The sequence below is a fragment of the Triplophysa rosa genome, linkage group LG14 (genome assembly GCF_024868665.1).
Source record: "Triplophysa rosa linkage group LG14, Trosa_1v2, whole genome shotgun sequence".
Lineage (NCBI taxonomy): Eukaryota > Metazoa > Chordata > Actinopteri > Cypriniformes > Nemacheilidae > Triplophysa > Triplophysa rosa.
In genome coordinates this window covers 4,335,537-4,350,857 of record NC_079903.1, presented here as the reverse complement: position 1 = coordinate 4,350,857, position 15,321 = coordinate 4,335,537, and the positions used below count along the sequence as shown (strand labels likewise).

General features: G+C 39.9%; 1 protein-coding gene across 1 annotated transcript in view; it reads right to left on the bottom strand.

Moving 5' to 3' along the window:
- fgf12b (fibroblast growth factor 12b) overlaps nucleotides 1-14,760 on the bottom strand; it is a 31,596-nt gene extending 16,836 nt beyond the window's left edge. The window contains exons 1-3 of the mRNA XM_057350780.1: nucleotides 14,050-14,760; nucleotides 10,237-10,346; nucleotides 3,176-3,279 (exon numbers count right to left, since the gene is read on the bottom strand). Of these exons, the coding sequence (XP_057206763.1) occupies nucleotides 3,176-3,279; nucleotides 10,237-10,346; nucleotides 14,050-14,261 (426 nt within the window). The 5' untranslated portion in view covers nucleotides 14,262-14,760. The remainder of the gene's footprint in view (nucleotides 1-3,175; nucleotides 3,280-10,236; nucleotides 10,347-14,049) is intronic.
- Nucleotides 14,761-15,321: the final 561 nt, after the last annotated feature.

The window sequence follows — 15,321 nt, the reverse complement described above, 5'->3', positions numbered from 1 at the left end:
ATCTTTTAAAATCAAAATCTGGATTTGAATTTTTTATTTTACTAGAACCTAAAGATGCTATGTGAAACTTTGAAACAGAAAATAGTGGTTTTCATCTTTCCACTTTCTTTGCAAAGAAAACACTCAATTTTTTTTACTCAAATTAATCAAAATGGATTTATAGCGTTTTGGAACCAAACTCTTCAAATAATAGACAAGCATGATAAAGGTAAAGCTACAAGACCATCTCCAAGCAGCTCGATGTTCCTGTGACAAAAGTTGCAAATATTATTAAGAAGTTTAATGTCTATGGAATTGTATCCAACCTCCCTGGGCGTGGCCGCAAGAGGAAAATCCACCAGAATCGAACTGAAGGATTAGTGCGAATGGTAGAAAAAGAACCAAGGATAACTGCCAACGAGGTCAAGCTGAACTCCAAGGTGAAGGTACGTCAGTTTCTGATCGCACCATCCATCACTTTTTGAGCAAAAGTGGGCTCCATGGAAGAAGACCCAGGAGGAAAGAAAAACATAAAAAAGCCAGACTGGAATTTGCTAAAATTCATATTGACAAGCCACAATCCTTCTGGGAGAATGTTCTTTGGACAGATGAGTCAAAACTGGAGCTTTTTGGCAAGTCACATCTGCTCTATGTTCACAGACGAAAATATCAAGCTTTCAAAGAAGTGAACACCATACCTACATTGGAACATGGAGGAGGCTCGGTTATGTTTTGGGGCTACTTTGCTGCATCTGGCACAGGGTGCCTTGAATCTGTGCAGTGCACAATGAAATCTCAAGACTATCAAGGTATTCTGGAGCGTAATGTACTGCACAGTGTCAGAAAGCTCTGTCGCAGTCGCAGGTCATGGGTCCTCCAACAGGATAATGACCCAAAACACACAGCTAAAATCACCCAAGAATGGATAAGAACAAAACATTGGACTATTCTGAAGTGGCTTTCTATGAGTCCTGATCTGAATCCCATCGAACATCTATGGAAGGAGCTGAAACTTGCAGTCTGGAGAAGGCACCCATCAAACCTGAGACAGCTGGAGCGTTTGCTCAGGAAGAGTGGGCCAAACTACCTGTTAACAGGTGCAGAAGTCTCATTGAGAGCTACAGAAAACGTTTGCTTGCAGTGATTGCCTCTAAAGGTTGTGCAACAAAACATTAGGTTAGGGGTCCCATCATTTTTGTCCATGACATTTTCATTTGTTTTATTAATTACAATATTATGTTGAATAAAAAAACAAAAGCAAAGTCTGATTTCTATTATATATGGAATAAACAATGGTGGAAGTTATTTCAGAGAAAATTGTGCATTCTTCGTTTTTGTGGAGGGGTACCAACAAATTTGAGCACGTCTGTATCTTTGCTTTTAAATAAAAAAATCTCTGATGTTCAATGTGGTCTCACAGCAGCAATATGCAGTGAAAGAGGTGTGGTGGGGCACACACACACACAACATGAAGATGTGGTAAGTTTGCTCTCTCAGCATCTCACAAATGCTCACATACCACTTTAGCAAATTAAACGCCACTAAATAACCAGCAGTGAACGCGCGCACACACACACACACACACACACACACACACACACACACACACACACACACACACACACACACACACACACACACACACACTACACACACACGTGATACAGCACCTAAACAATAAAACTGCTGAACGCACTCTGTAGCACACAACACAAAGTTCATAATAAATAAAACATACAGCAGTCTAAAAAAAAAAGAGTAAACTTAAAGGAGTCATATGACACGGCTAAAATGATATTATCGTTTGTTTTAGATGTAAAGTAATGTGTATACACGATTTAAGGTAAAAAAAAAAACGCTGTATTTTTCACATACCGTGCATGTTTGTATCTCCTCTTTGCCCCGCCTCTCTGAAACGCGCTGATTTTTTACAAAGCTCATCGCTCTGAAAAGCGAGGTGTGCTATGATTGGCCGGTTAACCAGTGCTTAGTGACTGGTCGAATACTGCAAGCGTGTGACGGAAATGTAACGCCTCTTACCATATTTGGAAGATCAGGTTCCAAAGCAATTGTACTGACAGGTACGCCCACCTTACTTGCGTATACATTTGGGCGGTCTTAGTCAAATCATACCACGAACTGACTTTGATTTGTGGGGGTGTGGTTACACAAGGTGTTTCAGGCAGGTCTGGGTGAGCATTCACTTTTAGATAGAATGCATCTTTTGTTCCGACACTTGAATTTTTGCAATTTTAAGTGTCTAATACATGCATGGGCAACTTATAACACACCAAAGACACAGAAAAACACATATTTGCGCCATATGACCCCTTTAAATAAAAATTTTAACGTCAGCATCTGTGTCTTCCCGAAACTAAATAGTTGTCAAACATTTCAATGCTGTATATTAATTACTTACATACGCATTTTATCCTGCATTCATTACAACACACACACACACAAATACACATCCAGACACATTGCAAGGACAGTCACACTTTGGCAGAAGTTCATTATCACATGAAAACTCATCAGTTCATTAACACTCTCTCACATCAAAGACAGAACTACATCCAGATGCACAGATTCACACATACACACACACACACACACACGTTATGTTATGTAACACGTACATTAATATAGACGCCCATGAGTTTAGATCCTCTTAAACTGAAACTTACCCGACTGCTAAAGTTCAACAGAGTTCTGTGAGTTTTAGTGTCTATTAACAGAGTTAACCGGTGTGTGTCTGAAACACTACCACTGCTGCTTTCCTTCAGTATGTGTAGTTCAGAGGCCATGTCTGAATGTTTAATAGAACAAGTCTAATGTGTGCTATTAAACCTTCTTTTGTTTAATGGTTTGCACCTGTTATTTCTTAAAGGACCCTAAAAAATTATTAAAATCTGTGCTTGAAATCCTATCACATAGGGTTCAACCACCTTCAACCAGACACTACACACAACACCACAACCAAACAACAGATCACTCACAAACGCAATTGAACACACAACATCAAAATTGCATAATAGTACATACCCCGACAAACGCTACAGAGAAAAGAAACAAAACAGGAAATTCTGAGGAAATTTAGAGAAATACAGACACGGAAAACACACTTTCGTTGGCATGCACACACACACACACACACACACACACACACACACACACACAAAGACAGTTTTGGCCTTACTGTGGAATAGAGGAAACCTTCTCCATTCATGGCCACATAGAGTCCAGCCTTCGCGCCCTGCATCGCCACCACACGCAAACCCACCGGGATGAGATTAAACAGAGCTGAAACACAAACAAAAGAACATTGTTATTGCTCAGACACTGCTCTTTCACAACTATGGAGACTTAATAGTGCAAATAACTTTCTGAAAAAACATAAATCTCATGAAAAAGGAGAAATAAATAGACACAAACTATATGACCGCCTTAAGATTAGGTCTTGGAGAGTAAATACAACCTTAACTCTGATCTTGCATTGCAGACTTCTGAATTTGGCAAATCTGAGCAAAATTTGAGACATTGTTGAGATCTCATCTGAAACTTTGCTATCTCAGGGATTTTTGACAGTTCATCTTAATGATTGAGATGTTAGCGGGAAACTCATACAATACCCAGGACATATTTTACAGCAAAATCACATTTCAAAAGCAAAATCAGAAGTTATATTTTATATATATCAAAATGGATATTTGCATTACAAGCCATCTCGTGCGCGGAAAACTCAAAGCCTGCACATTATAAACTCTATCAGGCGTGAGGAAAAGCCAGAGCTGCGTGCATTGCAAGCTGCCTTGCACGAAGAAATGCGTGTTTGTAATATTAATTTGCAACATATATTGGCAAACAGCCAACTATCGTCTAAGGAATCAGCTATCGCTGATATGTCTGAGTATCGTCGATTCACGATGGTATCGTCAATCGGAATAATCCTATTTGGAAGCATGTCAGTAACCAGACAGATCTCATCCCCCATTTACTGCCATAGTAGGGAAAATAAATACTATGGGAGTCAATGGGGGATGGGATGAGATCTGTTTGGTTACTTTCTTCAATTTCTTCAATTTTAATCGATCTTCAATTTACGAAACAATATTGATTAGGGAAATCCCCGAATAGATTATTAATGCGTGTGCTTAGGGCTGTGACGGTGGCCGTGACAACCGCACCACCGCAGTGGTAAAGTGCCATGACGGTCACCAGCAGTAGTACACGTCACTGTGACAAATATAAGTGTAATAAAAATGACAGCTGCGATAAGGATTGGTACGCTGTTTGAAGCGTTTCAGTTGTGGATGGTTTTATTTAAAAGATTTACATTGACAGAAATGATTGGCATACATTTCCGTTGGTGTGTTCGAGGGCGGGCCTGCACGGCAAAACCCAGGTTATTCTGCAGGTTCTGCAATGGATCTTGTTGTGAAATGAACAGTTACATAAAATCAAAACCGGCTATTTCCCGCTTGCATGGTGTCGGAGCGCGCGCAGGTTGCCGCGGTTGCGGAGAGACATCTATAGAGAATGTGAAGCTGACGTCACGCCCTATGTTGCATGTTGCAGTGGCGCCGCCATTTTGGGAGGATAATACTCCAAATGCTATTATTGTTTTGATATGTAGCGTTACTTGTTTTGTTTGATATATGGAGATATCGAAAGTGAAAGAACTATGGGCTTTTCTTGAACGACTCTGCATAATGCTATTGCAGTTTTTAACGCAGCAAGACCGACCTACCATAGTTATATTTCCTAATCAAACAAGAAAAACAAAACTCTGCATTGAACGCACTAGCAGCGATCCTCCCAAGATGGCGCAATATTCAACGTGGCGTGATGTCAATTGACAAGCTCTATTCATTTGCGCTCTGAGCACTTCTTCTGAACGCGCATTTAGTGCAGCTGTATACATCTTAATCTGGACATAGTCAACATGTTAGTTTTCCATCAAAGAGTAAGAAAAAGTAACCTTTTCTATGGCAATCTGAATAGGAAAGCCAAGGTAGGTTTAAACAGTTTGTTTCAAATGGAATTGTTAAGGACTGTAAGGGTTAATACTCGACTGACTGAAGTTGCTGAAGTCATTCTTTACTGATGTTTATTGAAATGTTTTATACTGTAGTGTGCCGTTTCAGATTTAGATTTGCGGATTAAACATGGACGGATATTTCATCCTCATTTATTTCAGGTATCATATTTCAAAAACGATTTAAATAAGGACTAGATTTCTCTTCCACTCGTCATGTGGTTGCTATACGCAAATATAATAATATAAATATATTATTTATATAAATTATATATATTTCTCTACCAACGTAGTTAATTTGTCCATTACCACCGCGGTGGTTAAAACTGCCACCGTCACAGCCCTACGGGGTGCTTTACTTCAAGGATGTGAATTTATGGGCCCGTTTCGAATGTTGAAATCTGTTTTATTTTTATAAACATGTCTAGTGTTGTTATGAATTTAACTGTTCAAATAAAAAGTAAAAATAAAAATGTTGGTTACTTGTTTGCATAGCCGCGGGAAGTGGGCCCCTGGCGTCAAGCGAAAGAAAAACTGAAACAGTGTGAAAGATAAATAAATAAAGGCAGACACTATTTGCACCAGGTCCGCCCACCAATATGTGATTGGAATAGAGAAAATGTAAGATCGACTTCATTTTGAACAATGACTCCAGTGGCGTAAGGTGTAAAGTCTGTGTAGCGTGACACGGGAGGCCGTGATTCTAATCCAACTCTCGCATTTGTTTTCAATAAAATTGATTTAAGACTTGAAATTCATTTTTATTCATAAAGTTTAGGGTAAGGTTAGGGGTGTAGGGCTTTAATATCTCAATAAGTTTCCATCATTTTAATAATTTCCTAAAATATAATGATTTACACACTGTTATAATTGCATAATGTTTAATGCACAACAATACTGAGGTGCAAATAGTAACGTTATCTGCCACTATTTATGTCACAAACTGGCAAGGTGGAAGAGAACCCAACCGCAGGCAGGCAGTGAAGGGGTTAACAGATACTTTTATTTTACAAAACACAAACAAAAACACCCACAATGGGGAAAACGAAACTGATAGATATATATATATATAAATATAAAACAAGAGACTTCCCACGAGGGGGCAAAATGAAAACAAGACAAATAAACTAACTCAAAGACACAACCAAACGTCTTAAATAATACAAGGCAAAAACTCACAAAACACGAACAGGCCAAGGAACAGGAACACGGGTGACAACACGGGCACGAGCACGAGCACGAGCACGAGCACGAGCACGAGCACGAGCACGAGCACGAGCACGAGCACGAGCACGAGCATCAACACAAACACAATGCAGTACACGCACATACACGGAACACAGTACAATCCAGGAGCACAAGACAAAGAAACAAGAGGGTATTTAAAGGGAAGACAAACGAGGGATAACGACATGGGGCAGGTGTGGGTAATCAAACACTTAGGGAAGGATAACGAGGAAACGAGATGGCGGGAACAGAGACGAGACACTGGAAAAACACATGAGAGGTAAAAACATAAACATCTCATGGCCTTCCCACATAAAACCCAAGGACTCTGCCCCGATCCCACCACACGACTAGAATTTCATAAACAAGACGGTGGGACCGTGACATATTTATAAGTATCAATAGCATCTAACTACTATTTCTACTTAATCCAAAGAAAATGCAGCTATTTTCGGTTAGAGTAAAAAGCATTGCTGCCTTGGGCGGGCTATTTGTAACGTTACTCTGTGTAAATAGACACTCCGTAAATGAAAATGTTTTATCAAAAATAAACAATACATTTTATTCATGCGTCTATTCACTAATATCCATTGAAAACATTAATAACGTTACTGTTTTTGTTTTAATAACGTTACTGTTACAATGACAACAAAAGTGTTTCATGACGTCACGGCGTTAGTGAAGGTCAAGTGTCATGAGCGGTCTTGTCCAAATGGCGCAAAAACGAATTTCACACTTTTTTTACTGAACATTTATATCGTCATGCAGGACTTCAACAGCGTCAACCCAGAAAGAAATGCCACTTTCGGAGTTTTGCATGCAGGCCAGCAGTAATGTAAGACAGTTATTTCTTGATTTGAGATTGTGGCTAATAGGTCTACAGGCAGAATGTGTAACGTTACGGGTTGATTTCTGTGCTGTCGCCGTGCAGCACTCAGTTGTGTTTAATTGCGTGACTGGTGTGCCCATGGTTTTTGTTTGGGTGGTTAAGCTGCCGCCGCGCAGCTAGTTTTCGTACAACAGATTGTGCTTTGGCTAGGCATACATATAACATGTTTTTATTAGGGCTGTGCAAAAATATTGATACATGTAACTATCGCAATTTTTTTTTTTCAATAGTGTATCGATAGTGATACCTCTACTATCGATAATTTTTTTTTTAAATCATGTCATATTCATACGGCCAAGGCGAAAAATATAAGAACGCTTGGAGCTCTTAGAGCTGATGTGTGGGAGTGCTTTGGTTTTCAAAATAAGTAATGGAGTAATGAGTTATATAAAATAATGCTGTTTGTAGGCTTGGCAAATCATGACACAAGTCACTTGGCTACTGCAGTGCATTAGACAAAAAGTTTATTAAGAAAAGTAACAATGACATTTATTGTGCTTTCACGGATGTGACACCAGCACATTTACAGCACGGATGAACCAGGGGTTTTATACTGCCCATGTTCATTGTTTTAACTGTAATGCACCACAACAGCCAAGTGACTTGCGTGAGCCACCTTATTCCCCTGTGCTACCCACTTGAGGGGCGCAATCCACAGTTTGAGAACCCAAACCTCTGATCTAAAGGTCCATGCATCGCACATCATGGCCACTCTGCAGAGGTAAGGTATGTTTTTACACTTATCCTTACAGAAAACCCCCGGTGGTGCACAGGATGTTGTATTTCTAGCTCTACTTTTTACATTTTCTATTTAAAGTATTGCAATATATCGCAAATGTGTATCGTATCGAAATACATAGCAATATATTGTATCGTGACCCATCTATCGTGATATGTATCATATCGGGAGGCACTTGCCAATACACAGCCCTAGTTTTTATGCTGTATCCTATAATCACACTGGGATAGCAACTCATTTTTGCCTTCGTTATTTATTAACTTTAAACTTAAGCGACTCGCCCATGGCACAGTCATAACTTGCCCTGGCAAAAAAAATCACAGCACCCCCTGCTCAAAATACGTTCCCGCGGCTATGCTTGTTTGGTTACGCAAAGTAAAAATAAAAAGCAATTCCAAACATAATTGTGTGAGCTCTGTTAATGTGAATGTGTATTTCACTAATATAGCTGAGTATGAGGGTTTCAGTTACCAGTATATATATTTAAATATAGATTCCATGTCTGTTTAGATTCTCAAAACTAGCATTTTAATCTAAGTACTGATAACTAATCGATATTGAATCGAATCGAAATTGAAATCGTATAAATAAGAATCGAATCGCCAATTGGCAGCAAAACCCAGTCCTAGTAAATGATGACAGAGTTTTTATTTTTGGGTGAACTGTTCCTTTAAGCTACACACTTACGCACTTTTACACATTAAATTTGGCTTGTTTTGTGACAATACTTTCATGACAATTAAATAACAGTTTCTTTAAGAAAAAATAAACGTTCGTATTTCTTTTTGATTTTACGGGGAATTATGACCTAGACAATGTTGTTTAAGTTCATGAAATTCACCCTATAAAAAAATCTGAGTTGTGCATTTTCCTTTATATTGACAAACATAAACAAACAAAGTGAAACTAGATCATCATAGGGTGAAACAGAAATAAACAGAGATACAGCAAGTGTAAATATGATCAATAACAATGATTGCCTTTCTAAACATCACTAATCACAATTGTAACACTGAAACAGCATGATTGTAAAGAACTATCATTGTAAATTTCAGGGTAATTCTGTTTCTGCTGTATAGTGTTCAGTCATCTTATTTTCTTCGTTTTGCTGGAAACGGCTCAGATGCTGAATGTATTTGGTGTCAGGTGACACAATAATCAATATTCTCAATTTTAGATGAAAACAAGTGCGCCCACAACTGTCAAACAAACCAACCACGAAACAAGAGAGGCTTCAAGTCAACATAATATTGAATTTTACTGTGAATGATTCATCTGTGCATGTCATCCTGAACAAAGCGTTTGTCTTCATAATCTTTAAGCCAAATGTAATAACTTCCTCTTTATCTGTAAAAGTGCTGTTCAGTGATATGGGGTTTATTAAAGTTGTCCTTAAAATAAGTGTGACATTAAAACTGACCCAGTTTAACCTTCCTGCACTCCTTCCAAAGAAAACAGGAATGAAAACAGGTCTTCAGTATAAATCTCTTTGTTGCAGATAACATCACCGAGACGGGTATGTAAACACCTACTGTTTTTTAAATTCTTCACCCCGTTAATTTCTGATCCGACAATACATTTATCCTTGTAAATATTTCCAATTAAAGAACTGAAATGTAACACGAACAGCATTTAATGTGTTTTAACACAGAATCTCTCTTAAGATTTATGAGCCGAGGCTGAACACGCAGATGTGTTTGTCATCCGTGCTACACATAGACTCGCCATCTAAGCCTGTTGGACTCGCTAATGTGAGTTGTGCAGATAGGAAGGCAGGCCGTGAAATTCACCAACATCTCACAAGAGACTCGAAGCTCGAATGGGAGACCTTCAGAGAGACATGAGCTGTAACGCTCAAAAATACTGCGGCTTATGAGTAAAACATCTTTATCTAGTGCCCTGAGGAGATGAGCTCATAAAAAGTGTGAGTGTGTGTGTGTGTGTGTGTGTGTGTGTGTGTGTGTGTGTGTGTGTGTGTGTGTGTGTGTGTGTGTGTGTGTGTGTGTGTGTGTGTGTGTTGTGTTGTGTGAGTGTTGTTCCATGCTCAGAAAAGCACATGTGGATCTGGACAAACGCACAAGCTGTGAATTCAGGCGAGATCTCACACACAAAACACACACGTGCACATGACTGTGTTGTCTGCTCTGAGCAGGTACTGTATGTGTGCGATACTGACAAAATCACATTTCACCCAAAAATTCAAAGAAAAAAATCAATTACGTTGTTCTTAAAAATCATCAAGATTCTTTGCATCATGATGAACCACAAATATTCAGCAGCACTTCAAAATATATTTTTTCCCCAGTTTATTGTGACATGGACATGTTTAATAAGGTTCACCGAACCTGCACATGTTAAGAGACTTACTGTAGTCACTGTTTTCATCTGTGGTTCCACTAACGGTCCCATCGGGCATCATCTGCAGGAAGAAGCCCTGCTCACTGAAAAGTCGGGTCACTATCCCCTTCAGCTGGATTCTGAAACGAAAAACGAAAATAAGTTCCTTTGCTTCGGTGAAGAACCTCTTATAAGGAACCATTTGCTTTGTATTAGGGATGCACCGAGTGTTCGGCCACCGAAAATGTTCGGCGAATATAGCATAAAACGCAAGTTCGGTGTTCGGCGAAAATGTGAAGTGGCCGAATAAATTTTACCGAACATGACTCGTGATACGATCAAGCAGCAACCAGCGCAGAGAGAGAGAGACGCGTGCGCTTTATTACTGCCGCAAACGTTTTGGCAGTGTGTGCGCGTGCGTGCGTGGAGCATTTTAAAGTGTCAGAGAAAGACACAGCACGGGACTTGCCGCACGGAAGTAAATTTCCGAATGAAAGCGTCTTTACTGGTCGGTAACTTTACTTCAGACGGAAGCGGGCTGTCTGACAGTAGCCCCGCCGCTCGCGACATCCTTTGACATCATACAGTGGTCGCGTGCACACAGTTCCCTGTACTAAACAACTTGTAAAAGTATGTTCTGTGCACCTTCTGAGAGAACAGTGACAGACAGCTTTTGTGGGCGGAGTTTGGAGGAGAGACGTGAACTGAAATGGTTGTCAGTCAGCATCCGTCAGAATTGCTTGGATTGGATGTTTTTTTTTCTCAAATCATTTTGCATTGTAGCCTAATAATCCAACAGTTTTAGTTTATTCGTATTTTTAGCTTATAGGCCTAATGTGGAATGACACTTTTTAAAGAACTGTTTTGTTGTAGTTGTACAGAGTAACTTACATTACATTCTTTTAGCAGTCAGTTATAGGCCTAATTAATATAGGCTATTTCATGAAGGGAGAGGGCTCAATTTTTTGTTTGAATTTACTTCGTTTTGCTCAATTTTATATTAAGTTGTATTGTATTTTATTGAAAAACAAGACAAATTATAAAAAGCACATTTTGACTATTCAGTTTGTGCAATATTGAAAAAAAATGGCTTAATAAATAGAAGAATTGCAAAAAAACATGTTCGGTGTTCAGTATTATTTGGCCTTCGGCCAAGTGTTTCACATCACGTTCGGCTTCGGCCAAGAATTTTCATTTCGGTGCATCCCTATTTTGTATGTGATTATTTGTAACTGAATACCCGCACAACGAAGATTTTCCTATATCATAAGATAAACCAATTTACTTTGTCACATATTATCTTAAGAGGAGTGTGGTCAAAATACACACACACAAGTGCTCCACGAACAGATCCGTCTCCGTCACGGAGACTTTCAGAATAAATGAATGAATGAATGAAGCTGTCTACAGTAAAACGTCACCTTACCCAAACTGAAAGTAATAAGCAATTAAAACTTGTTCATTATTTTAGTAACTTGCTAATGACTTCAGTAAACATGACACCCTGTGGGTTGAATCTGCTTCCCTTCTGCTCTGTGACACCATGTCTCACGCCTGGCGTCACTTCAGTGTTTTCCAGTGTTCCAAAAAGAATCGATTCCAAGGCATTGAGAATCGAGAGCCGATTCCAAAGGTTGGAATTGATTCCATTAAAGGAATCGACTCTTCTTTAAAGAGTACATAACATGAGATCATGAAAATTACATTTCATGCAGTGTGTAATGTTGCCGTTAAGGGTGTGCAAAGCAGCCGGTATTTGTATCTGTATTTGTATTTGTTGAGGGGGGGAAGTATTTGTATTTGTATTCGAGTAAAATTCAAAATAGGCGTAAAAATCCAGTTTTTTTGCGTTACACTTCTAATTTACGTTATAGTGTACGTAAACAGAGCGAACATGAGAGCACCCCACTGCAGACGTCAATAATGAAGCGTAACGGAATAATCTCCCGATCAAACTCCGCTTCCCGAAAGTTATAAACTGCCTCCGGAACCCAGTTAAGGTACAAAAATCTATTCAACAAAAATAGTGATGCACGCAGTGAAGTCTTTTTTCGCTCAGCCGAGCCTTCTCTGTTGCTGTGTGGAGCAGCCTGTGTCAGTCACCTCTTTTTGAACCCCACCCCCAACCCCCCCCCGACTCCTGAATGTCACTCACTCACTCACTCACTCATGCGGGCATGCACTGCGGTCTCGTGAGAAAACGCAGCTTTTTGATATAAAGTTTTTCTTGTTCCCGAATACAAATATTTTTTAAAGTATTTGTTCGAAATAAGTATTCGTAAAAAACACGCTATTTGTGCCTTTCCGAATACCGTATTCGGGTTCGGCTCCACCCCTAGTTGCCGTGTTTGAAAGTAAGCAGTCTGTCAAGTTGTAAATCCGAAGGTGAATGAATAACATTCCACAATAACCACAAGTTATTGGCTTGGAAAAAAGGGAGTCGACTCTGAATCACACAAACGAGTCGTCCCTTGTCTGATTCCCTAGGACTGCCCACGAAAACTTCACTCTTCTCCCCCAAACACTGTAGCTCGTGAGCCTCATTCGAGGTATCATTCATCACAGCAGACTAGACCATCTGACCAATCACATCAGAATAGGCTAGCGGAAAGGAGGGGATTAGACAGATGAATCGCGGAACAAATCATTTGAGAGTCAGTCAAGACGTAAGGTAAGAATAATTATTACGAAATAATAGTGTTTTTACACCTTCTATGTACATAAACTTGTTGTTGGACACTCCATAAACCAAAGCAGGACCTTAAAAATCCCTAGTTATGTACTCTTTAAGAGCCTTCATAAGCACAAGCCCCGCCCCTTAGCTGATGTCATTGGTCAACTAATTCACATTAGTTGCTTGTTTAAAACAGTGCAGACGTGATGAAGTCTAGAGCTGTGGAATGACATAAAATATTCTGCATCCATAAAAGCAAAAGCTTTGCTTGCACACACAATGCTGATATATTTACATGTATCCACACATTTAACAAATCATATAAGTACGTTTGTCTTCTTTTACTCTCTATGATGAGCTCAGTATGTGGCTGAAGAGAATTACATGTATATAAAGTATATATAATGTATATATATGTCTCACAACATATTTACTTGGACGTCTGTTTAAAGCTGTTAAAGCTGGACAGAACTTTTTCAACACCTGTCTGCACTACTTGCATCGAACATCCCTACACTGTAAAAAATGATTTGTTGTTTTTTTGTTGTTTCAACTTAAAAAAATAAGTTCTGGTGGCCGTAAAACTTTGATTTAATTCAATGAGTTGTTTGCAACAAATTCATTAAGTGAACTAATATTTTTAAGTTGAACTAACTTAAAATTTTAAGGCAACCAGGTAACTTATTTTTTTAAGTTAAATCATGTTTGTCATTGTTTTAAGTTAAAACAAATCATGTTTTACAGTGTAGCTTTGAGGCCAAATTCAGAAAAAAGGTCACAAACTTGATCATCAAAACCCTGACAAACACGCAGACACACACACACTTCTAAGATTCACATTTTATTTAAATTTACGCATGAGACAAATTACTCTTAGCGCATTAAATCTGTACATTTTTGTAATCAATGTGTGTTTTCTGGGATCGAACCCATGACCTTTGTGTTGCTGGCGCAATTCAGCTAAAAAGATTTATGAGATTCATAGGCGTCTGTCATACATAATGATGGTCAGAATGCCAAATAAATAGAAGTTATAAAGCTGTACAATTCAAAATTACATTTGCATCAATGTACATCAATAAACGGTTACATAATGAAGCACAACGTGAGACGTTCAGTCTAAATTTAACTCTTAATTTAGGTTTGTGAGAGCTGAGGGGTGAATGAACTGACCTGGTTTCCGGCGCACGGGTCGTTTTTTCCCGCTGCAGAGTCGAACTTTACCGAAGAGTCCGAACAGGTGCCGCGCGCATAGAGTTCCTCGGCCGCCGGGCTCTTTAGCGGGGCTCGAGCGGCGCTTGCCGGACGCCGCGCGCTCGCTGTTGGACTCGCGCGCCTGCCGCTTCTGTCGAATGAGCGAACTGGCGATCGCCGCGGCCATCTCACCGGACAGAGAGAGCCGTCGCGGGGACGATTGTAAACGGTGAGAGATTCACGTGAGGTGACTACCGGCGCGAGGGAGGGAGCGAGCGCGCGAGCAGTCATGCACCGGAGCATGAGAGATACCGACAGACTCGGTTTCTTCGACCACGGAAAGCACTTACGAGTTACATAACCGCGCAGTTAGACCCCGTAACAATGCACGGGTCGTCCAAAACAAACCCTACCGGAACACTGTCAAGGTAAATAGTTAGTTACTCATGACGTCAGAAGTGTCCAGGTTTAAGATGTCAGAGGAGATGCTGTCTGTCTGTCCGGTTATAAACGTCTCATCACGGATGCTTTTCACTGTTAGTAAGGTCCGTTTCGTCCTCAGCATGTTGGTTCGAGGACCCTCGTCCCATCTCTGTCTAACATCTGACGTCCAAAACTTGGAAAAGTCTCCGGCTTTGGGAATCAGAGAACATTCAGAATCCCACTAAAGATGCATCTCGTGTGATTCCAGCAGTCTGGATGAAGAGGGAGTGATACTGTGAGAAAGAGGGAGGAGGATGGGGGGGGTGAAAGATGAAGTGTGTGTGTGTGTGCGTGTGTGTGTGTGTGTGTGTGTGCGTGCGTGCGTGCGTGCGTGCGTGCGTGTGTGTGTGTGCGCGTGCGTGTGCGTGTGCGTGTGTGGTCGGAGAGAAAGAGAGCGACTCGACTGGGAACATGGGAGTGGGTCAAAGCTTCAGCTTTCCCTAAAAATGACACGCCGGGAGCATAACAGGTTTTGTAAGCGCTTGTTTAAATTTGTGTTTTTGAAGATTTGACTTGTTTTAGCAGCTCAACTGGTAGTGCATTGTGTTAGCAACGCAAAAGTCTTGGGTCCGATTCCCGGGGAACATCATCATAAAAAAGAATGAATGCACTTCAAATCACTTTGGATAAAAGCATTTATGTGTATAAAATGCATAATGTAATAAAAATGACATCGCAAAACACATATGGTCCAATCAATCGGTGACTCGTTCATAATAAAAACTACATGAAATCAGATCTGACCATTTGGACTGATATGCATC